The 24,872-nt window shown below is 50.1% G+C and overlaps 1 protein-coding gene across 5 annotated transcripts in view; it reads right to left on the reverse strand.

The window, feature by feature from the left end:
• Positions 1-24,872, reverse strand: part of PTPN11 (protein tyrosine phosphatase non-receptor type 11) — an 83,826-nt gene that overhangs the window by 24,713 nt on the left and 34,241 nt on the right. For 3 of the 5 annotated variants that reach the window (XM_075534398.1, XM_075534400.1, XM_075534396.1), the window contains exons 3-7: positions 22,573-22,767; positions 19,604-19,796; positions 17,677-17,793; positions 16,973-17,086; positions 29-125 (exon numbers count right to left, since the gene is read on the reverse strand). In XM_075534398.1, the coding sequence (XP_075390513.1) occupies positions 29-125; positions 16,973-17,086; positions 17,677-17,793; positions 19,604-19,796; positions 22,573-22,767 (716 nt within the window). The remainder of the gene's footprint in view (positions 1-28; positions 126-16,972; positions 17,087-17,676; positions 17,794-19,603; positions 19,797-22,572; positions 22,768-24,872) is intronic. The other 2 variants (XM_075534399.1, XM_075534397.1) reach the window with 1 other exon arrangement.

The following is a 24,872-nucleotide window of genomic DNA, read 5'->3' on the forward strand; positions in this document are numbered from 1 at the left end:
GACCCGGGGGTCCAAAACCCATACTTACACGGCAGGATGTTTTTGTACCGGTTCTTATTTTTATTCTCTTGTCTCTGGCCCTCTTTCCGGCTGTAGAGAAGCTTGCACTCCTGTTGCTGTAATGTCTGGAGAGGGGAAGGAAATACTGTCACAGTTCTGCCACCATGACACGCGGAGGGGTCTGCCGCCCTCACAGGGCGTGCACCCCAACGCTGCTGATGACGCAAACATGCTGCAGACAGCCTAATCGGCCAGCCGGACGGAGTGGCTGAAATAAAACATCGTGCATTTTTGCAACAAAAGAGTACACTACTGATCGTCCGAGGATGTCCTAGGAGAATCTTACATGTCTTGCCAATATGATCGGAATAAGAGTTAAGTTTAAAAAAAAAAGGGTGTGTGTCAGGGAATCCAGGGCGGATGATCCCTTCAGGACCAGTGAGGGCTGAGAGTGTCGATACCAGGAGGGTGGAGTGAAGGTGGGGTAGAAAGGGGGAACCGATTCCAAGGATCTACATATAACCTCCTCCCTGGGGAACGGAAAAAAAAAGTGGGTGAAGGGAGACGTCGGACATGACAAAATAATAATTTATAAATTATCAAGGGTTCATGAGGGAGTGGAGTAGGGAGGGAGGGGGGAAAATGAGCTGATGTATAGATTGTCATAAGAGTTGTACGAGCCCCCAATAAAATGATTTTTTTAAAGTGTGTGTGTGTGTGTGTGTCACACTTTCAAAACCCCTTAAGATGTACACAATCTGTTTGTATTCATTTATGTATATATGAAAGAGCTCTGGTGACGTAGTAGATGATGCACTGAGCTGTTAACCACAAGGTCAGTGGTTCAAACCCACCAGCTGCTCTCCTGAAGAAAGATGAAGCTGTCTGCTCCTGGAAGATTCAAAGTTTTGGAGAGGCATTTCTCTTTTTTCTTTTATATCATTTTATTGCGGGCTCATACAACTCTTACCACAATCTACACACACATCAATTGTGTAAAGCACATTTGTACATTCATTGGTCTCATCATTCTCGAAACATTTGCTCTCCACTTAAGCCCTTGGCATCAGCTCATTTTTTTCCCCTCCCTCCCAGCCCCAAAGAGGCATTTCTTAAAAAAAAAAAAAAAAAAAAAAAGAGAAGAAACATTTCTAGCTGGTACTGAAGGGTCGCTACAAGGAGGAATCACCTTGTTGGCAGTGAGTTTGGAGTATCTGGATGTATGTAGAGGTCAGCAGTTCGAAACCACCAGCTGCTCCTCTGGAGAAAGACAAGGCTTTCTACTCCTGTAGAGTTAGTCTCGGAAACCCACAGGGGCAGCGCTACCCTGTCCTATAAGGTCGCCACGAGTCAGCATTGACTCAATGGCAGTGAGATGTATGTAAGAAATGTACACCCCCAAAATACAGATTGGATTTTTTTTCCCCAAGGAAGTGAGATTATGGAGAAGTCTCCTCCTCTTTATTATCATTTTGTTTTGCTAAATTTCCTTCAAACATCTTTTAAGCAGCCATCAAAAATGACAGTCAATGAATATGGGTGTAGACGCTATTTTAGAAGAGATGTGGATTCAGTGTTCTGGGTTTACAACCGGCCTACTTTAACCACTGATTCATTCCCAGCAAACCACAGGACCAGCGCCAATTCGGCCACTGGGGGGGTAGGGGTGGGGAACAGCACAGGCGATCCTGGCACTGCTGGATGGCCAAGTTCAGGCGTACTTTGTCCCCAAGCTTTTCAAACCCTCCTAGGCCACAAGGCCATGTCCGTGCTGCAGAGGCAGCGCCACGGCTGGTGGTCCCATCCGCACCTGTCCACTCGACCCATCCCACAAGACCAGAAGCCAGAGAGCTCGGAAGAAAACGCCAGGATTCCTGAAACAAACGGTCAGGGAGGCGTCTCAGCAGGCAAAGTGGATGGGGAGGAAGATCCCTGGGAAAGAAGAGAGACTTGTCAGGCAACACCAGCGGGGCTAGGCTGGCCGCGCAGGAAGAAGGGCTGTGGGGAAGTCGAGCTCGGGGGCAGCAGCCGAGTCAGACAGGAGGGTGCCCAACCAGAGGGGCTGCTTCCCGTTCGAGAGGGAAGTTTCATTTTCACAACAGAGTGCCTCTTCAAGGGTCATCCGTCTGAGCCACGCCTGGTTTTGAAGCTGGATCAGTAAGAGTCACTGGTAGGCAAACAAGTGAAAACTAGTCTAGAGGGGAAACACACACACACCCCAAAAGGGCTCTACCCCCTTAAAGGTTCCCACAAGCAGATGCAGAGACAAGATTTCACACACCACAGCTGAATTTCGTGCACGGGAACACAAGCCGGGGCTTGACATTGGTATTTGGCTCTCGGCTTCTAAATGCAACGTTTGGCCTTGACACCCAGCTGGTGGCCAAAGTGTTTAGCCAGCTGACCAAGGACCAGCAACAACAGGCCATTGGCGTGGCGCTCTGACAATGACGTGGTCAAATGGGAAAACGACGTGCGTGTGCGTGTGCACGAGCTGGCTCTTCCTCTCTGCCTGTGAACTGCTCTGCCCCGCTGAGACCAGTCAGCACAGTCAGGTTCAAAATGAAGTTCAAACACAGACCATTCCCTTGAGAGTCAGCGAGTGAATAGATACCACCACCACGGAGACTCGTGCAGTGTATGTGGTCGAGGAAATCACACGCATCTTGATTTAGATCCAACGTGGCGGTAAAGCTGCCCAACCTTCTGCTGCTCCGTTCAGGGCAGGCATGTGCACTCCCTGCAAACGCCAGCGCTGACCCCATCCTTGCCATCGAATGGCTCTGTCTTCAAGATCAACCCGAGTTGTGCACAGCGGCCCAGGAGCCAACGATGCCCCTGCTTTTGGGGTCTGCATCTGACCTCAACCCTCCTGTTTCTCTGCAGGATGTGGAACCCCCCCCAAAAAAATCCTGCCATCAAGTCCACTCTGACTCACAGCGACCCTCTGGACAGAGTCGAACTGCCCCTGTGAGTTTCTCAGACTGTCAATCTTTAAGATTGTCCTCTTCCTCCCAAGGAGCAGCTGGTGGGTTCAAACTGCTGACCTGGTGGTTAAGAGCGTAGCGTGTAACCCACTCTGCCATCAGGGCTCCTTAGATGTGGCTCAGAGTGGCGCAGACGCTGAAGTCTGGCAGCTCTGAGAGCCTGAAGCCCACCCTGCTTGCCATTAGTTTCTGGCTGTGGCAATGTCACTTAGCCCGACGGGGCCTCCGTTTCCTCAACCGTGAAGGGCAGATGACCCTACTATGTCATTGGGTTGGTGTGATGATCAAAGGGATGCAGGTAAAGCAGGACACACGGCCTGGAGTGCAGCTCCGCGTGTGGACGATGCTGGCATCTGCTGTGCAGATCTACCGTATACACTGAGTATAAGCCGACCCGGGTATCAGTCGAGGCACCTAATTTAACCACAAAAATGGCATTAAAAAGGCGCTGAAAAACTTGACTTATAGACGACTATATATGGTGTATCCTGGCTGCTCAATAGGGTGGGGGGGCGGGGGGTCCTACAGAGTGGCCAAAGCAGCAGCAGCAGCAGCAGCCCCTGGGAGAATGGGAGAACTCAGAGGCCCAGGCCCCACCCAGATCCACTCAGTCAGAACTTGCATTTTCACAAAATCTGTAAGAGACTCCAACACAAAGTAACGCTCGAACTCTACGCTCCACAACAAAACAAAGTCTGCTCTCAGGTCAAGTCCAACTCAGACGGACCCTCTCTCGGGTTTCTGGGAGCAGACAGCCTCATCTTTCTCCCATGGACTGGCTGTGGCTTTGAACCACACTCTGTGGTTAGCAGCAGCCCCTCACCTGGGCCAGCACACTACACCAGCCACACTCAAGCCTACGGATCTGAAGTCACATCCTTCAGAGAAACAGGAGGGTTGAGGTCAGATGCAGACCCCAAAAGCAGGTGCTCCGTTGGTTCCTGCCTAGAATTCGCTTTACCAACCTTGCTCATCTAATGACTAATAAGTTTTATTATTTAGACCCATCTCCGATACTTCCTCTTCTGAGAAGCATTCCCTGGACCCTTCACAGCAGGCCAGAGCAGGACCGAGTATCCCTGAGCCCCATGTCTTCCTCTGCGGGTCACAGGGAACCCCCAGGGCAGGGAGGGCCTCCTGAGGCAGCCAGGGCATCTAGCTGGACTTTGTTGGCAGCTTCCTTTATTCTGTACTAGGTTTCTAAGCACCTGTCCACTGTGGATTTGAGGCTGAAACAGCCCACTGTCAGGCCTGTGGGCCCTGGGTCTCCACAAAGGATGGGCCCAGAATTTTCCTGAGCCGCATCTTTGGCACAGCCAGGTGCCCAGGGTCATGGATTCATTACATCCGACACCCTTCCTTTGGGCTCCTGAAGCGCAGCCTCTTCAGCGCCTACAGCCCGAGAGGTTTCATTTCAACAGTGCAGGGCTGCCGGTCTTCCGAGTCAGAACGACTCTGCTGTGACTCTGCTCACAGAAGCTCCCAACCGCCCCCTCCCTCTCCATCGCCACAAGCTCAAAGAACCTGAAGATGAGCCAGCCAGCCCTGCCCTGGAGGAAGGTGCATCCTACGTAGCCTTGGACAGCAAGTTGTTAGTCTCCCATCAGGCTGGGCATCGCGTCTCTCCACCCCATCCCCCACACGGAACCTGTTGGACCGAGTAGTCCAACCAAGGGGTCTGCACCCATCTGAGGACCCTCAAAAGGGGCCGGCACGTCCAGGAAGGTGGGGCAGCTGGAAACTCTGGTCGCCAGAAGGTCCAGCTGGCCAACGACGCCTGACGAAGAGTTGTCAAGGATGAAGCCAACACGGCCAACGGTCCCCCTTCCAGGGACTTCTTGCTAATGACAAAGACATGGCAGGAAATGAGCAAACCTCAGGGGGCAGCCAGAGGAAGCGAGCCCCCAATGAAGCTGTGCATGTGGTCGTGACTGGAGGCTCGGCTGACACTGTGGAGGAGACCCTCTTTCATGGTACGGAACCTGTTAGACCCACTCCACCTTCTCCTCCTCCCCACAAGTCCCTACCTGTCAGTATGACCCAATGACAAAAATCGACTTTCACAGGTTTCTAAGGCTCTGGGGACCGAAAGTTGCCAGGCCTGGCTCTCAACTAGAGTGCCATGAATGAAGATAGAGGCCCGGAAGCTCAGTGCAAACTGGCAGGGCCAGGGTCACAGTACATGGCCACTAGCCTGAGCCAAATTCACTAGGGGGGGGGGGGGATGACCATGAAAGCTCTACTTCTTCAAAACGGAACTACCCCCGAAAGACGTGAGAGCCAAAACACAGGAACGTGCACCCTCCATCTTCATTGAAGCACTGCTCACAAGAGCAAGAGGATGGAAACGGACTAAATGCCCATGTGGGGAAGAATGAATAAGCTCGGAATACTATGCAGCCCTGAAGAATGATGACATGGCGATGTCCCTGACAGCGTGGATCAACCTGGGAATAGTACGCTGAGTGAAATGAGTCAATCACAAGAGGGCAAAGACTGGATGAGACCACTGTCTTGAAGGAAAACCAATCAAGACAACGGTTTTCATAGCAAAAGAAGCTGACATTGAGGGTTACTGAACGGGAGCAGGGGAAGGAAGTTGATATAATAGGCTACAAGGCAGGCCAGGGTTAACTTGGAGACCATCATATTTCTACAAGAAGAGAAATCAAAGAGGGGCTGGGGGTCAGCTACTGGAGGGGCTCCATAAATGATTCAAAATGTTGACTCCTAAACTGATTATTTGATACATAAGTCCCCACCTAATTCACAAAAAGTTAAAAAAAAATGACATGAGTAGATCTTCTGAGTACGGGGCAGAGATGGAAGAAGTAAGATCAGCAAAATACTGGAAAATCTTCGAGCTGGGTATTGGGAAAGCAGGGTTTTGTGACTCCCCCTCTACTTTGGGGGATATATTTCAAGTGCTCCATCATTTTTTGGGGGGGGGAAAGGGTTTCTTTAAGAGAAATGACTAAAGTGTGAAAGCTCCCCCTAGCTGGGCCCTCCAGAGGCAGGACCATGGCCCTGAAGGAAAGGGAGCCAAGGCAGAAGGCCGGGCTGCTCTGGACACCGTTTGTCATGACCAATCACCAGACTGGCCCCACTGGCCCATCAAAATGGACAGGTTTATTGCAGGCGGTCCCTGGTCCTCCCTGCGGAAGAAGTTGTTGACTCCGCCCTCTTCACTGCACATGACACCCAGGCCGGCAACAGCAGTCACTTTGATGCCACGCTCACTGCACTCTGTCCCCGTGTCTCCACGATCCTCCTGGGCAGAGCTGCCTGAAGGAGGCCACCCGAGGAGGGCGGCGCAGCTAGAGATGCTGATCCCCAGTTGGTGGGGTCAGCTGCCATCCAGCCCCCTTGCCCCTCATGGTGACCTGTGGACAGGTTGGCAGGGTGGGCTCCACGGTTGCTTTCAGAGCCTGCTACTCCTTTCTGCAGCACCAGAGCCACCGGTCAGCCTCCGGTGACGGGAACTGAATCTGGGTTTTTTACAAGAAGGGCAAGAAGCCCACCCCTGAGCCACTTCGGCCCCCTGGTCACCCAAGAAGGTGCTAGGTCACTGAGAAACACACACACGCACACGCACACGCACACACACACACACACACACAGAGCCAGGGCGCCAGATTACAGCTAACACAAGTGCCGGCTTCTGCTCAGGTGCTTATTGTAAACCAGCTCACAGCCTGTCCTCTAACAAGGTGGAATGTAAGTGGAAAAAAGCACATTTAAAATGACGTGGTCCCTGGAGAACAGGTTTAGAGATATGAGACAAACAGTCCACGGCAAATCTAGACGTGTGTAATTAATGCGATGGTGAGGAATTGGGGCATGAGGTCCGGGAGAGCCAGAGGGGGTTCCTGGAAGCGGCGGATACTGGAAAGAGGTGAAGGGTGTAGATGGGGGCAATGCAGGAAAGGAGGGCATTTCAGCAACTTAGGGGCCAGCAAGGTCATGGGGGCGGAAGGGGTCTAGGGGTGGTGAGCTGGAAAGCAGTGGGCACAGAGGGCCTTGGGAGGTTGGGCGGAAGAATTTCGGCGGCTGAGTACAAAGAGGCGTGGTGTGCGCGAACACTCGAAGTCCTACAAGTTCCAGTCTTGGTCAACCCTTCTCCAGCCCCGTCCCCGGGGCGTCCCTGTCCTCGCCTTCCAAGTGAAGGCGGCGAGAACAGACTGGGATGGATGATGGGTGAGCTGTGCCGAGCAGGGGCAGAGAGGTCGGAGCAGCTCATGGCTTCTGAGCAGATGGGAACCGGAAATCCTGGCAGCAGGCAGAGAGGGTTCTCATCTCGGCCGCTGGTCACCTGGGCAATCCTAGCTTGCTGCCTTAATCTCTGAGCTCTGGCCCCCTTCTCTCTCACAATGGAGATTCTTCCTTCTGTAAGATCGGAGGGGCCCCTGGTGGTGCAGTGGTTACGGGTTGGGCTGCGATCTCCAAGGTCAGCAGTTCGAAACCACCAGCAGCTCCAAGGGAGAAGGTGGAAGTCCACTGAGTTTGGTGTGCTGGTGTTTGTGAGGTCTGAGGGGCGCAGTGAGAGAGCGGACTTCCTGATCCTGTGCTAACACGCAGCACAGCACAAATGATCACCGCTGTTTGCCTTCTATACTGGTCTTAGCCAAAAGGTTGAGAAGCGACGGTTAGTTTACTTCGATGGTGGTTACTTTTATGTGCCAACCGGGCCAGAGGCTATGGTGCCAGGCGTTTGGTCCAATACTAGGCTAGCTGCTATTACGATCGAGTTAGTTGGCCTTAAAATGATGCCCCGTAATGTTGGTGAGCCTCTTCCAATCAGGTGAGGGGTCTCAGAGTGAAAAACAACAAAAACAACATTTATGCCTCAGACTTTGTCCAAATTCCTCATTTTTCATACTTCCTGTTGCCTGACCTACAGATTTTGAACTTGGCAGTCTCCCACAATCACGTGAGCCCATTCTTTAAAATGCACACACAGGGAGAGAGGGTCCTACACAGCGGGGAAGATGGACACCATCTGACAGTGGAGACAGGTGCTCTGGTCCACAGCAAAGAAAGGCCGGGATTCCCCGCCAGCAGCAGAGCGAGGCGAGAAGGCTGGGACACTTCCTCTCTCACTGACCCGGCTGATACCCCGCGTCCTGACTTCCAGCCTCTACACTTAACGAAGAAGTTAACTTTATGGTCATTAAAGTCACCCACCTACTTTACTTGCTGGTCTTTTGTAATGGCAGCTCTCGCGTAGACGAAGACAACACACAAAAATGAGTGCATATGTTAAAAACAAACAAACATATGGAGGTACTTCAAAGAGCTTGTGGGAAATGCATGTTATGAAAAAAAACTATGCCTGGATTTTAATTTGGGGGCGGGGGACAAAATAAACCCATCCTTACGTATTTTAAGAAGCCCTGGTGACATAGTGATTAGGTTGGGCCTCTCACCACGAAGTCAGCAGTTTGAAACCACCAGCTGCTTCTTGGGAGAAAGATGAGGCCTTGTACCCCTGTAAAGAGCGACAGTCTCAAAACCCGCAGGAGCAGTGCGGCCCTGTCCTGCACGTCGCCACACGTCAGAAATGGCTCGATGGCCGGAGGTCGGGTTTTGTTTGTTTCACTTAGCGCGAGTCAGTAAGAAAAACAATACGTCAGTTTAAAAAGAGCAACTCCAACTCGGCTAAGGCTGAAACGAGAGCAAACCTGAAACCTACGCTGATGGTTAGGTGGAAGTCCTGGCGCCTTCTGGAAAGCGTATGGGGACAAGGGCGCCGAGAGAAACCAGAAGTTTCCAGAGGGATCACTCGTTTTAGGAAGGGACACCAGGATGTGGAGGATGGCGCCCACCTCAGTTGGCAAGGGAAGAGTTCATTTGCCGGTGCTGTCATCGAGGAGGATCGTTGGTGAACAGCACCACGGTCAATGCCACGGGCATCTGGAGGGGTTCCGCTTACAGGATCCCGACTGAGAACAGTGAGCAAGCTTTGGTTCGATTGGGGTGCCAACACTGGTGTGCCCGGATCAGCTGTGCGCGAGGGTGGAACTTGCCGTGGAAATGGGAAACGGGTCCAAGGAGCCAGGCACAAAGCACGGTGGGGGATGAAGCAAGCCAGGCAGGTTAAAGGATGTAAAACTGCTGCAGCGTGTAACTGTCCGTACGGATGTCAGATTCCACATATCAAAACCACAGGGAGTAACACCCGTCACCAGAAAGACAAGGAACTAAAGAGTGAGAAAGAGGAAAGGAGAGGGCGAGGGCAGAGAGGGGGCACAGAGAACGGAGCGAAAAGATGAGGGGGGAGGGGAGAAGAGGACAGAGAGAGGAGGGAGGGAGAGAAAGAAGAGGGAGGGAAGGGGAAGGGGAGAGAGGAAGAGGAGATAAAAAGAGAAAGAGAACAGAGGGAAGGGGGAGGGTGGGAGAGACGGAAAGAAAACTCCCCAGAGGAAAGGTGGGGATGTCTCTAGAATGAATGTTGGGCTGGTGGTTAAGAGCCCTAACCTCTGAGACGCTCCGCCCATAGGAAGGTGGTGGCTGTCAGCACTCGGAGTGCAGGCCTAGGGGACAGGATCCTAGAGACGGCTCCAGTTTCCACTGCTGGGCGTTTGCCAGTGCAAGGTGGGAGCCTGGTTGGGAAAACGGGTGTCGCTGTTGAAGATTTCTGCTAGCGGTCACCAACAAGAATTCTGAGTCTAGACATGGCTTCGGAGCGCAGTGGAGGGCTTGTTTCCATCCAGCCTGGCCAGCCTGCGGGAGGAGTTATAGCTCCCCTAAGGCGGACGTGAGCTAAGGAGATCCAGCTGGACTCTGGACGCGAAGGCAGCCGCTGCCTGTCCTGGAGAGGCACAGGCTAGCCGTGGAGCTGACGGTGACAGGCCTGCAGTGACATGTGCCACAGCCGCGTGAACTGGAAACCGCCGCAGACCGCTAGAGGCGAGAGGCGTGCGTAATGGAAAGAGGCAAGGCTTTGTCTCAAAAAAAAAAACAAAAACAAATCAAACAATCACACAAAAACAAGTTCTGAGCACTGGGAGGAGGGGAAAAAACAACAAACCTCCGGTTAGTATGGTTCTTGGTGTTTTTTCCCCTTAATCTGAAACAGAAGCCTCCGAAAACCACAATCTCTCTGAAGTCCAACCCTGCATACCTGTGGGAACAGGATCTCAGAGACGGCGGGCACCCACCCCACTTCAACCCCAGGCTCTGGGGACAAGGAGCCGTGTGACAGTGAAGCAGGCCTCTGACAGACAGCCTCCAATGTGCTGGCTTTCACGGTGTCTAGATGCAGGGGGTCTCAATCCGATGGAACACCCTGACTTGCTACCGAAAACAACGCCGATCCCAACACTCCACAAATACGTACTCGGGACCTACTATGTGCCAGGCTTCCTGTCGCACAGTACACAAAGCCAGGCCGCAGTCCTGGTATCATATTCGTCTTAGCTAATATGTATAACCAATCCCCCCCAAACTCACTGCTGTCAATTCCAAGTCATGGCGACCTTCGAGGGCGGCCGGGACATGCCTCTTACGGTGTCCGAGCTGTCTTCTATACGGAAGCAGGCAGCCACATCCCTCGCCCTCGGAGCAGCTGGTGGGCTCAAACGGTTATTAAAAATAATTTCACTGGGGTGCTCTTACAGTTCTTTTAACAGTCCATACATCAATGGTTTCAGGCACATTTGTGCATACGTTTCCATCATCATTTTTCTAACATTTACGTTCTATTTGAGCCCTTGGTATCAGCTCCTTTTTTCCCTCCCTCCCCATCTCCCGCCCTTGTGACCCCTTGATAACTGATAAATTATTACTGTTTTCATGCCGTACACCAACCACTGTCTCCAACCTAGATCCTGTTGACATAAGCTCTTCTCTGTACCAGTGTACATGCTCCAGTCTAGCCAGAACTGAACCAGAAGAATATTGTGTGCTTCAGCGGTGCTATATTGCACCCTGGTTGACTCATCCCTTTCTTGTGACCCTTCTATGAAGGGACGTCCTATTGTCTACAGATGGGTTTAGGGTCTCTGCTCCGGCACCCCTCAGTCTCAATAATTTGTTTGTTTTGGGTCTTCTGGTGCCTGTTACCTGATTTCGTCGATTCCTCATGATGACACAGGCTGGTGTGCTTCTTCCATGTGGGCTTGTTACTTCTCTGCTAGATGGCCGCTTGTTTAACTTCAAGACTTTGAGACTCCAGATGCTGTATCTTTTGATAGCCGGGCACCATCAGCTTTCTTCACCACATTTGCTTATGCGCCCATTATGTCTTCAGTGATGGTGTCAGGTGGGTGAGCATCACAGAGTGCCAGGTTGTTAGAAAAAGTGTTCTTGCGTTGAGGGAGGGCTTGAGCAGAGGCCCAAAGTCCATCCACTTCCTCATTGTTGCCATATAAATATATGTACTTCTATTTCTATGAAGACATTTACATAAGTACACACCTATGTTTAGAAACCTTATCCATAGCTTTGCTTCCTAGATCTTTCCTCTCTTTTACCTTCCACCACCATGCTCTGGGCTCAAACTCTTTGACTTTCAGTTAGCAGCTTAGCACTTAACCACCAGTGCACACTTCTCAGTGCACACACTCAAAACACCAAACTAAACGCACTGCCAGCTCATTGTGACTCTATAGAACAAGGTAGAACTGCCCCTGTGGGTTTCAAAGGCTATAACTGCTTATGGGAGTAGAAAGCCTCATCTTTCTCCCGTAGTTCTGAACTGGTGACCTTGTACCTAGCAGCCCAACTTGCCACCAGGGGTCCTCTCTGTCACCCCACACTGCCTTAAAACTCTACCTTCAAACTTCTCTAGAACTCTGGGGAGCTAACGCGTACAAGAGAAAATGCCATAAAACAGATTGTGGTAACAATTGCACAGCGCTTCTTGAATGACTGAACTATTGAATTGTATGAGTCGTGGATTATGTCCCAATGGACTGTCTTTCTTTTTTAATCTCTAGAACTCAACCACTCCCATTGCTACTGGGGCTGGTCCAAGCCATGATCATGTCCATCGTTCAGGTTATAGCAACAGCTTCCCCACTAGTCTCCCTGATTCTATCCTTCCAGACTGTTCTTCCACTGGGCAGCCCCGTGCTCATGTCACTCCTCTGAGCAAAACTCCCCAGACTTTCCATCTTACTCCCAGTCATGGCTGAGGTTTTACACTGACTTTCAACGCCTTTCGTGCGTGACCTGCTGGCTCTTGCCCTCTCCACTGCCACGGCCCTGGCCTGTCTGCTGGCCATGGAGGATGGTTAATAACCACCCCGAGTGCTCCACCCCGCACTCCCATCTCCCCACCCATTCAGTTCAGGGCTCTTTGCTGGCTGCTCCCGGTGCCTGGGGTATTCTGCCTGAGGTCACCTGCATGGCTCGCTCCTTTACTTTCATTGGGGTGCACTCAGTGTGAAAAAGCTCGGCCTTGAACATGACGTGCTTCTCCTAAGAACTACATGTAGTCAGCCAGACAACAAAACTCGGAAGAGGAGCTAGGAACCTGGGGGGCGGTGGGGTGTAACTGTCCAAAAGGCTGAGAAAGGTTGTGCACCTAACTCGATGTCACTGCATGGTACAAGTCATTAAACTGTGCACGCAGACACGGATGGACTGGTGTGTGGCGTGCCGTGGGCACTCACGACAACAAAATACCACATCTTAAGAAAAGGCCCCTCCCATCCGATGTAGACTACAATAATCAGGGCTCCTGGGGGGTGCGGGAAGGAGGGGAGGGAGGGGATAGAGAGGAGCTGATGTCAAGGAGTTCAAGAACCCCTTATAGAGGGGTTTAGGAGAGGAGATGGGTTAATTAGGGTGTGAGGTAGTATCGATGAAGAACACAGCTTTCCCCCAGATCCTGGATGCTTCCTCCCCCCAACTACCATGATCCGAATTCTACCTTGCAGGGCTGGATAGGACAGAGGCTGTACACTGGTACATTTGAGGGCTGGAGGTACAGGGAATCCAGGGTGGATGATACCTTCAGGACCAAGGGTGTGAGGGACGATGCTGGGAGAGTGGAGGGTGAGTGGGTTGGAAAGGGGGAACTGATTACAAGGATCCACATGTGACCTCTTCCCTGGGAGAGGGACGGCAGAGAAGGGGGGGAAGGGAGACTCCGGATAGGGCAAGATATGACAAAATAACGATGTATAAATTACCAAGGGCACATGAGGGAGGGGGGAAAGGGGAGGGAGGGGAAAAAAAAAGAGGACCTGATGCAAAGGGCTTAAGTGGAGAGCAAATGCCTTGAGAATGATTGGGGCAGGGAATGTATGGATGTGCTTTATACAATTGATGTATGTATATGTATGGATTGTGGTAAGAGTTGTTTGAGTCCCTAATAAAATGTTTAAAAAAAAAAAGGAGTTCAAGAACGAAAGGGGCAGTTTGGAAACTGACTGTGGCAGCAATTATACAACACCGCCGGATGGGGCTGAACCGTGGGGAGGTAGGCTAGCTGTAAGAGCTCCCAATAAAATGGTTTAAAAAAAATAAAAGAAAGTCTTTGTGTGTTATAAATCAAGGACAATGATAGCCTTAAAAAAAAAAAAAGAAAGAAAAGGCCGCTCAACAGTGAAGTCTTTATTGATTTGTCCCCCCCATCGCACTCACTTTTTACGTTACTCTTTATCTTACTCTCTTTAGCACTCATACCCTCTGTGTCTTGAGTATTTACCTGTTTCTTTGTTTCTTGTGCCTCCCCAACTGACTTAAAAAAAAGAAAAACAACCAAAAAGCCAAACTTGTTGTCATCTGGTCGATGCTGATTCACAGGACAGACACAACTGTAACAGGGGGTGCTGTCCCACTCCCTACTCCCCACCTCTGAGAACAGGTGGTCCTTGGGGGCATGTTTGTGGTATGGGACCAAGGAAGCTGGCATCCAAGCCAATGAGGATGTCTGGGACTTTGGTATATGGCTGAAAGTTGCTGGCTTTCATTCCTTAAAGGGAGTAAAGGTAAGATTTTTAAGTTAAGGAACAGAGAGATCAGTCTAGGGGGGAAAAAAGAATGAAGCAGGTGCGTGGAGAGCAGAGATGCTAGATTCCAAGAAGATGGCAGGATGGCGGAGGGAGCTGACAGCAAGAGGTGAGGGCTGACAGACTGCCAACAGCAAGCTCTCCGTCCCCAACTTGGCTCCTGCAGCAGCAGATTCTGATGCGGCCAGACGCAGTGCCCAGATTTGGTCCACAGAGCCCCTGGCAACTTGGGTCGACAGGACCCAAAAAGGGGGAGGAAGGTTCTGATGGTGCCGGTACCCTTTTAACACGTCTGCACCGGACTACCGTGCAAAGGCTGCATCAGGCTTCAGGCCACACGCATGCTCCACCACACAACCGCAGACTCGTGGCCTGTTTTTCATTTATCCTCATGGAGTAGAACTAACTCCACTTCATTCCAGACATGGAACTATGCTCCGCGTCTCTCTGTTCACCAGCACAGATCTGCATGAGCTGTGAGACATTCATAGAGCTCGGCTAGAGGAAATCTCTAGGAAAAACCAAAGACTTATGCATGCAACTTCCTGACCATACAGCGTATCCCAGAAAAGCAACATCAACCTCACGTAGATATCAATATCACAGGAGAAAAGAACCAGATTCTTCACAAGCCACTTCCTATTTCAAGATGTGCTGAAAGCGAAAGTAACTTATGAATGTCTTCCTGTAAGTCTCATGCGTCTTCTTTCAAAATGACACATGGGGTTTTACAGCGAAGTCAGGCGTAGAGACGAACAAGGGCTGTCTGGGTTACATTACCAACGACGCCGCAATTCAGAACGCTGGTCTACCTTAGAGACCACCCCAAGCACACTAAGTAGGAAGTGATCCCCAATTTATCACTTTCTGAGAAATTACCAAGGTGCAATGACTACCATCACACTGCGCTGCCGTGGAGGCTCAAACTTCAGTTTCGGGGGATTTAGAATGATAATGAGTATCTGCCTCCAAGCATCTAATTTTTTTTTCCCATAATGGTTTATTCTATTCTCAGCTCTATTCCCTTGTCTGGCCTCTAAGAACTCGGGGTCCAAATGCGGTCTTGGTTGTTTTATTCCATTTCCCCCCTTCAAAGATGATTCCACACCCCCACTGTGGTTGCTAACACTGTATAAGAGATGACCTGAGCAGGAGCTGCCACACAGTGAAACCAGCAAGTCAGCGTTGAGCAGCCACCCTCTCCCCGTGGCCAGAAAAGTCCCCATTCCCATCTAGGCTCCCCTCATGGAACCATGGAGAACGCCTCGGCTACCGCAAACTCTTATCCCCTAGCCACCGTCCCTGGTGCAGCCCCAGACCTCTACCTCACAGCTATAGTGTCAGAGTCACACCGAAAGAACAGCCACACACCATACTCACACGGTCACACCTCAGACACCCGAACACTAAAACAGGTCCAGATCATCCAACAGCTGATGGTTTCTTCCTCTTGACCAGAGAAGCTCACCATCCCCCGAGCGTAACTAAAAAGATCATCTTGCAGGTTGTATAGATAGGCTAATCGAAATCACGTATGACACGAGGGCTTTCAAAGAGTTTGTGGGGGGGGGGGGTTTTGAAAAAATCCATTATGTTTTCATTGCATTCGCCCATGGACTTTTTAAAAAAAGATGAGAAGCAATCTTAAAAAAAAAAAAAAAAGATGGGCCACAAAAACATTAACATTTTTAAAAATGCTAATGTGCCTAACAGTCAATCTGCAAAACTATAAAAAGATGCACACACAAGGTTATTCTTTGCAATCCTCTGCAACACATTTGGAAACTACTCAAATGCCCCTTGATAGGTTGACTGAACAATGGTGTAGTATGTAGTAAAAAGGTTTGGAGGAGAAAAGAAAAGAGTTAAGCAAATACAGAACCACATTTTCATGCAGATAAAATGCATGTGATACAGTTTGGGGACAACGACTCAGCCCCTGACCCTCAGGCAGTTTTTCAAGGGTACTAGGTAGGTTGTTTTATGGTCGGATGAGCTACTTACATGGCTGCATTCTTTGCAAAAAACACACGTAGGTATAAATACACGTACTTATGAGCAGACGGAGCGGTCACTACGTGGCAGTATCAAGGAATTACTCTTCATGTTTTAGGTGTGATAGAATATGGCAGTTTTGTTTTTTTCAAGAGCCCTTGTCGTTGAAAGAGAACGACGTTCCCAGATGAAATGCTATCTGGGATTGGCTTTCAGGGAAGAGCAGCTAGGGGAGGGAGCAGCGTGCAGCTGAGGAACAGGCCATCTAGCAGCACTTGCTGTTGCTCCCTGGGAAATCCGGTGCTACCAAGCGAGGAGAGCCACCAAGGTGAACCAAGCACAATCCTTGTTTTTATGGTATTTTCTGTCGAAGGAAAGGGACTGGAAAATAAAGATGAGAATGTGCGGGGACTTCACCCCGAGTGTGGGGAGAAAGTCTGTTCTCTTTCAATTCCTTTTTTCCAGAACTCTCTGGGTGACTGGGAAGTGTTGTGACAAAGTACAGAGCATGTGCTCGTTCATGCCAAGTCTCCCTCTCAGGTTGGTGTCAGGAAAAGCCATGCGTTCATGTGACTTGCCCAGGTTCTGCATCTGAACTCCCGAATCAAAGCTACCCTGAGCTATTTCTCTTCTGTTCCTTCACTGTAATGTACACACTGCAGTGTACAGATTCTCTATATAGATTCTGAGTCTAGATTCTTTCTAACGGACCCTCAGGAAAATGCTGGAAATCTTCCAAAGGAATTAGACCCTTTTGTTTCCCCGGGATTTTTGCTAACAAACCAGAAGAACTGCTAGCTGATCCATTTAGTATTAACTGTCAACTCCCTTCTCCCGTACACAGGGACCTCCTATTTAAAAGAAGCCCCCAACAATTTGCTTGTGCCAATCAATGACCAAACCAAGAAAAGATCCCCCCCCCCATCCCATTCCAGTCTCCGAACCCAATTCCAGCCTCTCTTCCATTAGAAGTGATTTTAAGACTCTTGCTTTAAATAAAACTTAAAAAAAGAATCTTTAACAACTTACCTCAAATTCTTCCCAAAAGCCTTGCTTGACTTTATCTGTGGTCTCGGCTAATTTGCTTAGTTCTCGCACCCGGCTCTCTATTTCAGCGGCATTGATCCGAGTTGTGTTGAGAGGCTAATCAAGTTCGGCAGATGGTGTGAAATTTAAAAAATCAGTGTTAATGAAGAAAAAAGAATAAAGACGGATTTCCTTCTACACTGAGAACCATGGGAGAGAGATAGGGAATTCACAGGATGTCTGTCATTCACACTGAAAGTCGCCTAACCCAGTTTCACTATAAACCGCCTCCCACCACCGCCCGGTGTGGGCGGGAATGTTATCTTCCCTCCATCTCCACACATACTTTACTGTCCTCACAGATCGACCACAGCATTACTTGATGGTCTCGTTTGCCACCAAGGGCACGTGTTGAGATGACCATGAACCCAGGATCACCTCGGGGTGACGAAGACTTGGGGAAAGCGTGCTAGGAGGAGTCTACAGCACCTCGGATGGGTATCTATGAAGAGGAGACCTGTCGGGACTGGCTTCCAGGTGATTCAGAGGAGGGCCGTGGGCCGAAGTGGAAATGCAAGCTTGGACGGACGCATCCTGACGGAAGCTGGGTGGTGGGTCCCCGGAGACTGCCGGCACTCCGCCCCTTTGTCTACTTCGGTGGGTCTGGGGCGCCGCCAGGAGGAGCTGGGGTGGACCAATCGGCTCACCTGCTTGAGCTGCAGCACGGTGCCCAGCGTCTCCACCATGGGGTTCTTCTTGTAATGCTCCACGAGGTCCGTCAGCGAGTCAAACCGCTCTCCTCCACCGACGTCGTACTTCATTTCCTGCCGAGACAAAGCAGTGGCTGGGTGGGACCTCTGTGTCCCGTGAGTGCTTTCCCCGCCTGAAGCACAGGAGGCTGACTCTGGGCCCAGGAATGGAGAGACCACACAACTGCACGGCCACAGAGGAGAGGGGGCCACGTGGAGGGCGAAAATGGAGAGACCAATTGAATGCGTCACTGAAAAAGGACCCCATGTTTACCAGTTCACAAAAATGTTTCCCCCTTGTGAGTTAATGAAAACGGTTAAAGAAATGAAATTTTTTAAAAACCAAAAAAACTATACTCTTTTCTATACTCAAGTTAAAGGTTGCTGAATAGAAGGAAAATAGCTTTTTTCTCTGAAGCATTACCAACTGAGACTGGAGAGCGGTGTTGGTGGCCAAGATACACCAAACCAAGGCACACTAGCTGCATTCAAGTCGATTCCAACTCACAGTGACCCTTTCAACACGGAACAGAAGAGCCCCTTTGGGCTTCGGAAGTTGGGTATTTTCCAGAGGAGGAGTGAGCCTCCTTTCTCTCCCACAGAGTGGCTGGTGGGTTTGAACAGCTAACCTTGTGGTTAGCAGCCCAACTCCTAACTCACTGTACCACCACCAGAGCTCCTTAAACAGAGACCAGAACTTTTTTCTTTCCTGCTAAGATCCAAACAGGCTACTTGAAGGACAACAGAAAAAGAGTTAAGCTAAGAAAACACAATCACCCTATGAAGATAGTTGGGGGTTAGCCTACAAAAAGAGAACCACAGAGATCTCTGTGGTGAGGAGCACTCCCTGAATGACAAACTGAGGCCCGCCGGAAACCCATCTCTCCATAAAGGCAAGGACAGTGACAAGACCCGGGGAAAACGAACCTTTACAGGATTCTGGAAATTAAAATGTGTGCCAGTAAGGACATACCGGCACATGCTACAACACAGAGGAGCTGAGGAAACGTGGTGAGTGAAGACCTCAGCCTTCATGACTATCAGATGCCCAGAAGTGGCAAACCCAGAGAGTCGCAAAGTCAATTCACAGTTGCCAGGGACTGGAGGGAGGGAAGAAGAGAGAGAGAGAGAGAAAGAGAGAGAGAGAGAGAGAGAGAGTGTGTGTGTGTGTGTGTGTGTGTGAGAGAGAGAGAGAGAGAGAGAGAGAGAGAGAGAGAGAGACAGAGACAGAGAGAGAGAGACAGAGAAAGAGAAAGAGAGAGAGAGGAATAATGTGAATTAAGATTTCTTTAGGGGTTGATGATACTGTTTGGGAATTAGTTCATATTGACAGCTATATACTTTTGGGAATATTCTGAAAACCACAGAATGCACTGGTCACTTCTAAACAACAAATCATGCAAACTCGATCCCAATGAAACTATTACCTAACAACGGCTAAGCAAAATAACAGAAGTACTGAATACATAGGCAGTTTCTGTTTCGGCAACGATGTTAAACCGCTGTGCTCCAGTCACCACGCTGCAAACAAGGAAAGGCTGCGCTGACTCTCCTGGCCTTGAAGTGACCGTTGTGCGGCAAGAAGGCAAACAGGGTCACACAGGCCAGACTGTGCCAACCCCACAGAGGAGCCGGCGCCGGCGCTTTAGAAACTCCAACAGCAATCACACAGCTGCAGATGCCCTGAGACAGGACTGAATCTGCTGGCAACAGACTACAACTAAGTAAGTTAACGAAGCTGGGAAATGCTGGAAGTATCCTAAGACACGGGCAGGGGCTCTGGACTCAGGGAGCGCAGGAAACCGTTGACTCTGGACACACTGGTGTGTGCTGCTTCTCTCAGCAGAAAAAGCGCCCCCAGAGGGCGCTGGGGGGGGGGGCTTACCTGGCAGCGGATCATGACGTGAGTGACTTTGGACTTGCCGTCACTACTCTCCCCTTTGTCGTCACCAGTGCGGACGGACAGGACAAAATCTCCGGGGTGGCTCTGGCTCTCACGCACAAGAAAGCTCCCATGTTTCCCTTTCTCTGTTAACAGCTTCTCGGCTTCTTTCCCAGAGAGGTGCCCGTGAAACCACCTGGAGTTTGGAAAATGAAAAATGAGTTGTTGTTTGCCAGAGGGCCCCAGTGATAGTTTCCAGAACAACCGTACACAGTCAGCACTGCCTAGTGAAAACAGTCTTGGGGGCTGGGGGATTCTGCTCCGGACAGAAGGGACAGAGATGCCCAGAATGACGAGAAAATGCCAAAAAAAAAACGCACCATCGAGTCGATTCCGACTCACAGTGAGTGACCCTGAAGGACAGGTTAGAACTGCCTCTGTGGGTTTCCCAGACTCTTTCCAAGAGTAGAAAGCCTCGTCTCACTCCCACAGAGCGACGGGTGGTTTCGAACTGCTGACCGTGCACTTAGCAGCCCAACTCATAACCACGAGGCCACCAGGGATCCTGAAGCACAAGAGAACCTTTTAAACGAGGCCACCGCCACTAGGAAACACACATGCTCAATCATTTTTCACTTTCTTAAAGACAGCGCATTTTTATTAAAAAGGCAATTTATCATTGTTCATGTCACCCAAACCAGAACAGACCAACTCTTCAATCGGTCATTTAAAGAAGTTCAAATAGAAAGCGGTGATACATCAGAATAATTACGGGTATCTGTTCTTGGGGGAGCAGAAAAAAAAAGACTTCATTATAAATGAATGTGAACATCCTAGAAACTTCCCAGAGCCCTGGTGGCATAGTGGTTATTCGTTGGGCTGCAATCCTCATGATCAGCAGTTCGAAACCACCAGCAGCTCCTTGGGAGAACGACTGGGCTTTAGACTCCCGTAAACAGTTACTGTCCTGGAAACCCACAGGGCGATCAGTGGGAGTCGGCGTTGACTCGGTGGCAGTGCGGGAGAGAAATCCCCCTAGCTCCAACCTGCAACTGACCAGTCTCCAAATTTACTGTCAACGTCTTTGAACTCTATGTGGGGGCTTCCCAACGCTCGTGAAAGCTCCCGTATCTTTCCATGAACTTTTGCAACCCCTTCATATAGTGCGTTATCGTCTCAAATGTTATGTGTGTGAGACTTGAAGCTGGGCTGGGGGAGCTTTTGCTAAAAATGGATTCTCGGGCCTCACAACCAGATAGATACCTTTGCACAAAATCAGGATTTGGTGGGGAGGGGGGGTGGTAAAATCTCCCCCCACCCCTCCCACCAGTGTATCAGATCAACCTGCATGGGCCCGTCTGCGGGCTGACTCGGAGCCAGCATTTAGCATAATGGGAGACATACTAACACAGCCCGACCCTTAACGCAGCTTCCTTCCCCCTCGGCAGTTTGTGGAGAAAGCTAGGTCCTATCATGGCAGGAAACGCTAAAGGCACACAACTACAGGAATACACTCTGAATTACCCTCACCCATGCTTCACCGGAGAGAGTCAAGTGCAGACATGAACTATGCAGAACTAGGCAGCAGCCTTCCAGGGAGAATACCGAGATCACGGGAGAAACAAACGCCCAACACAGGATAGGCTGGAGGTGAATGTGAGAGGTGAAAACCCTACCTGTGGATGCTAAAGACATCAGCCTAAGTGAACAAACAAACAAACAACAACAACAAGCTCACTGTCACCGAGCCAACTCAGACCGAACCTACAGGGCAGGGTAGACCTGCCCCTGTGAGTTCCCAAAACTAACTCTTTCCAGGAGTAGAATGTCCTGGCCTTTCTCCCGAGGAGGGCTGGTGGCTGCTGACTGCTGACCTTTCGGGTCACAGCCAAGGCCATAACCACTGTGTGCTCAGGGCTCCTCAGGGACCCTGGGGATTGGTAACCGAGTCAGAGAGGAGAGTGCGGAGGGAGGAGAGAATCAATGAAATCAATCCAAAGACATCAACCCCCAGCTTCCATCAGCTTAATCTCAACACAGGGAGAGACTAGGGGGCAGGAGCGGGAGCAGCATCTCTGAAACAGTATAATCTAAACCCAAACCAAACTCCCCGCCATCGAGTCAGGGCCGACTCCCAGTGACTGCCGTGTGGGTTTCTGAGACTAGCACTGTTAAAGGAAGTAGAAAGGCCTGGCTTTCTCCCTCCCTCGGAGCTCCTGGTGGTTTCGAACTGCTGACCACAGGATTGCAGCTCAACGCGTCATCACTACACCACCAGGGCTTATGACTTAAGTCAGGTCGTGTTCACACAGCTGTGGCCACAACACTGTTCGCCAAGGTCTCTGCTTCCCCACGCCTGCGCTTAAGCTGACATCTGCTGGTGGAGCTGCGGCATGACACCTGCAGAGCTCCCAGCGAAGGGGCTGCTCCACTGGTCTCTCCTTCCCCCTGCTGCCCTCTCTCGCTCAAAGACGGCCAGCTGATGCCCAACAGGGCTCCACGTTACTCCTGCACCAACTGGCGACAGGAGTGGTCCGAGAGCCTGTGTAGAACACGAGCAATGTGGATGGAAGTGGAAGGGTTGGCAACATGGGTCCTGAGAATAAACTGATCCGACTGTGATTACTTTCGTGAACTAAGACTGCAGAGCTGGACAAAGACATACACACCAAACCCCCACAAGGCATGTGTGTGGCACACGGATCCAAAAAGAAACGGCACCGCGTTCCCTGCCCTCGAGTCGATGCCGGCTCGTCGCGCCTCTGCCGGACAGGGTAGAACCGCCCCTGTGGGTTTCCGAGGCTTCCGTTCACAGCAGTAGAAAGCCCCTTCTTTCTCCCCAGGGAGCAAGTGGTGGTTTTGAACTAGGGACCTTTTCAGCCCCAAGCAAAGCCACTATGCCGCCATGGTTCACACACAGCCCTGGGAAAGCCCACGGAAGCCTCCGAGTCCGGTTCCCAGAGGCCACTGACCTTTCCGAGGTAGGGTCTGCGCAGTTGAGAGGATATTTCAGCTCGATCACATCTCCGTTCTTCTCTTTCAGCTGCCCGTGATGCTCCATGTAATACTGCACCAGCTCAGCCAGCGTGGCAAACTTCTCCCCTCCATACAGGTCATAGTAATCGCCCGTGTTCTGGATCTTGATGTGGGTGACCGCTCCATTTCTTCTAAAATCAGCCATTGGGAGAGGGGACAAGGAGGAAAGAGTCATTCCAAGAAGATGGGTCCCCGGGGGGGGGGGGGGGCCAGGAGTAGCTTCCACCAACGGGTGGACGCCAACCCCAGAGAAGAGTTTATATCTTTCCCGTAACAGATGCAACTGGGGGGAAGGACACGTGGTCAATCATGTCAGCACAAGGACTCTGGTGTCCCCTTCTCCCCCACGGCTCCCTTGAGAAAGGGCGTGCCTACCGAATGACAGCTATTAAGTGGTATTATTTTTCTCACTGTTAATTAATCAAAGGACCGTATAATTAGAGGTCACGTTACACACGCTGTTAGTCGGTTCTGAGTCACAGAGATTCTAAATACAAGAGGAGGCAACCCTGCCCAAGCCTGCGCCGTCCTCACAGCTGAAACCTGACCTGCTGAGCCAGCAACTCCACTCTTTAAGGATTTTGCCCAGAAGAAAGGGCTGGCCGCCAGAAGACTCGCACATGAATGTCCATTTCAGCCTTATTTTCTTTTAGAAAATCAAAAGCCCAAGTGTGCATTAACCAGACTGATCAGGAGTGGCATAGTCATGCAATAAGAGTATACACGGGGAGGGGGAGAAGTACCACAGATAGGAACTGGAAACACAGGGAATCCAGGGCAAATGATCCCTTCAGGACCAGTGGTGAGAGTGGTGATACTAGGAGGATGGAGGGAAGGTGGGGTAGAAAGTGGGAACCGATTACAAGGATCTACATATAACCTCCTCCCTGTGGGATGGACAACAGAAAAGTGGGTAAAGGGAAATGTCAGACAGTATAAGATATGACAAAATAATAATAAGTTATAAATTATCAAGGGTTCATGAGGGAGGGGGAGCAAAGAGGAAGGGGGAAAATGAGGAGCTGATACCAAGGGCTCAAGTAGAACGCAAATGTTTTGACAATGATGATGGCAACAAATGTGCTTGACAGGATGGATGGATGTATGGATTGTGATAAAGAGTTCTATGAGCCACCAATAAAATGATTTACAAAAAAAGAAAAAGGTTTACTAAGAAAAATAAATAATATAAAAAATAAGAGTGTACAACATTAAAAAAACAAACACCGATTGCCCACACCTATAGCTATATATATAGATGTTTTCTATATATGTCACAGCTCAAAAATAATAGAAGCCAAGCACAGAATAATACATCCAGTATGACTTCACTTATGTGAAATTCTAGAATAAGCAAAATGTCCACAGTAAGAAATGAAAAGTTAAGAACAGGAAATGAAGAGTGCTGCTCCTAAGGAGAAGAGAACTGAAACAGATGTATCTTCTGGGAACTTTCTAGGGGGATGGAAATGCTCTGAATCGTGATTAGGGTGTTGGATACATAAATAAATGCAGCACCTGTGGAAACGCATCTCCCTGTACATCTACGGCACCGAAGTTATAGCCTTAAGTTATTTTAAAAGCACTTACAGTCGACCGTTTCTGGCATAGATGGCTAGTGTGCTACTCACTGGGTTTACACAATAAAATCCACTGTCAGCATGTCCGTTCCAACCCATAGCGACCCTACAGGACAGGGTCGAGCTGCCCCTGTGGGTTTCCAAGTCTGTACATCTTCACGGGGATAGACAGACAGGCTCATCTTTTTCCAGAGTGGGTGGTGGTTTCAAGCCTTGTGGTTAACTGTCCATAACCCACTACAAATTCCCGTAATAGCAGCCACATTTTTCCCAAAGTTGATGTTCTCATTTTCCGTAGGAGCGTTTTATGATTTCCATTGGTTTTCTGACCTGCTAAGCACGTCACGTCTCTAGGATACCCGCCATGACTTTGTGAATCCGAAGTGTCAGGCAACCCAATGATATTCTTGTAGCATTATTAATAAAGCTTTTGAAGACCATCTGCCGCATATACTTGTATGTAAGCCAAGTTTTACAGCACATTTTTAATGCAGCTTTTGTGGTAAAATTAGGTGCCTCATTCGGGTCGGCTTATACTTGAGTATATACGGTATCTCCAAACTCACTGTCCAGGTGATTCCAACTCTCAGAAACCCTGTAAGATGGAGAAGACCTGCCCCTGTGGGTTTCTGAGACTGTAACTCTTTATGAGAGTA

This window comes from Tenrec ecaudatus, chromosome 16 (genome assembly GCF_050624435.1).
Source record: "Tenrec ecaudatus isolate mTenEca1 chromosome 16, mTenEca1.hap1, whole genome shotgun sequence".
NCBI lineage: Eukaryota > Metazoa > Chordata > Mammalia > Afrosoricida > Tenrecidae > Tenrec > Tenrec ecaudatus.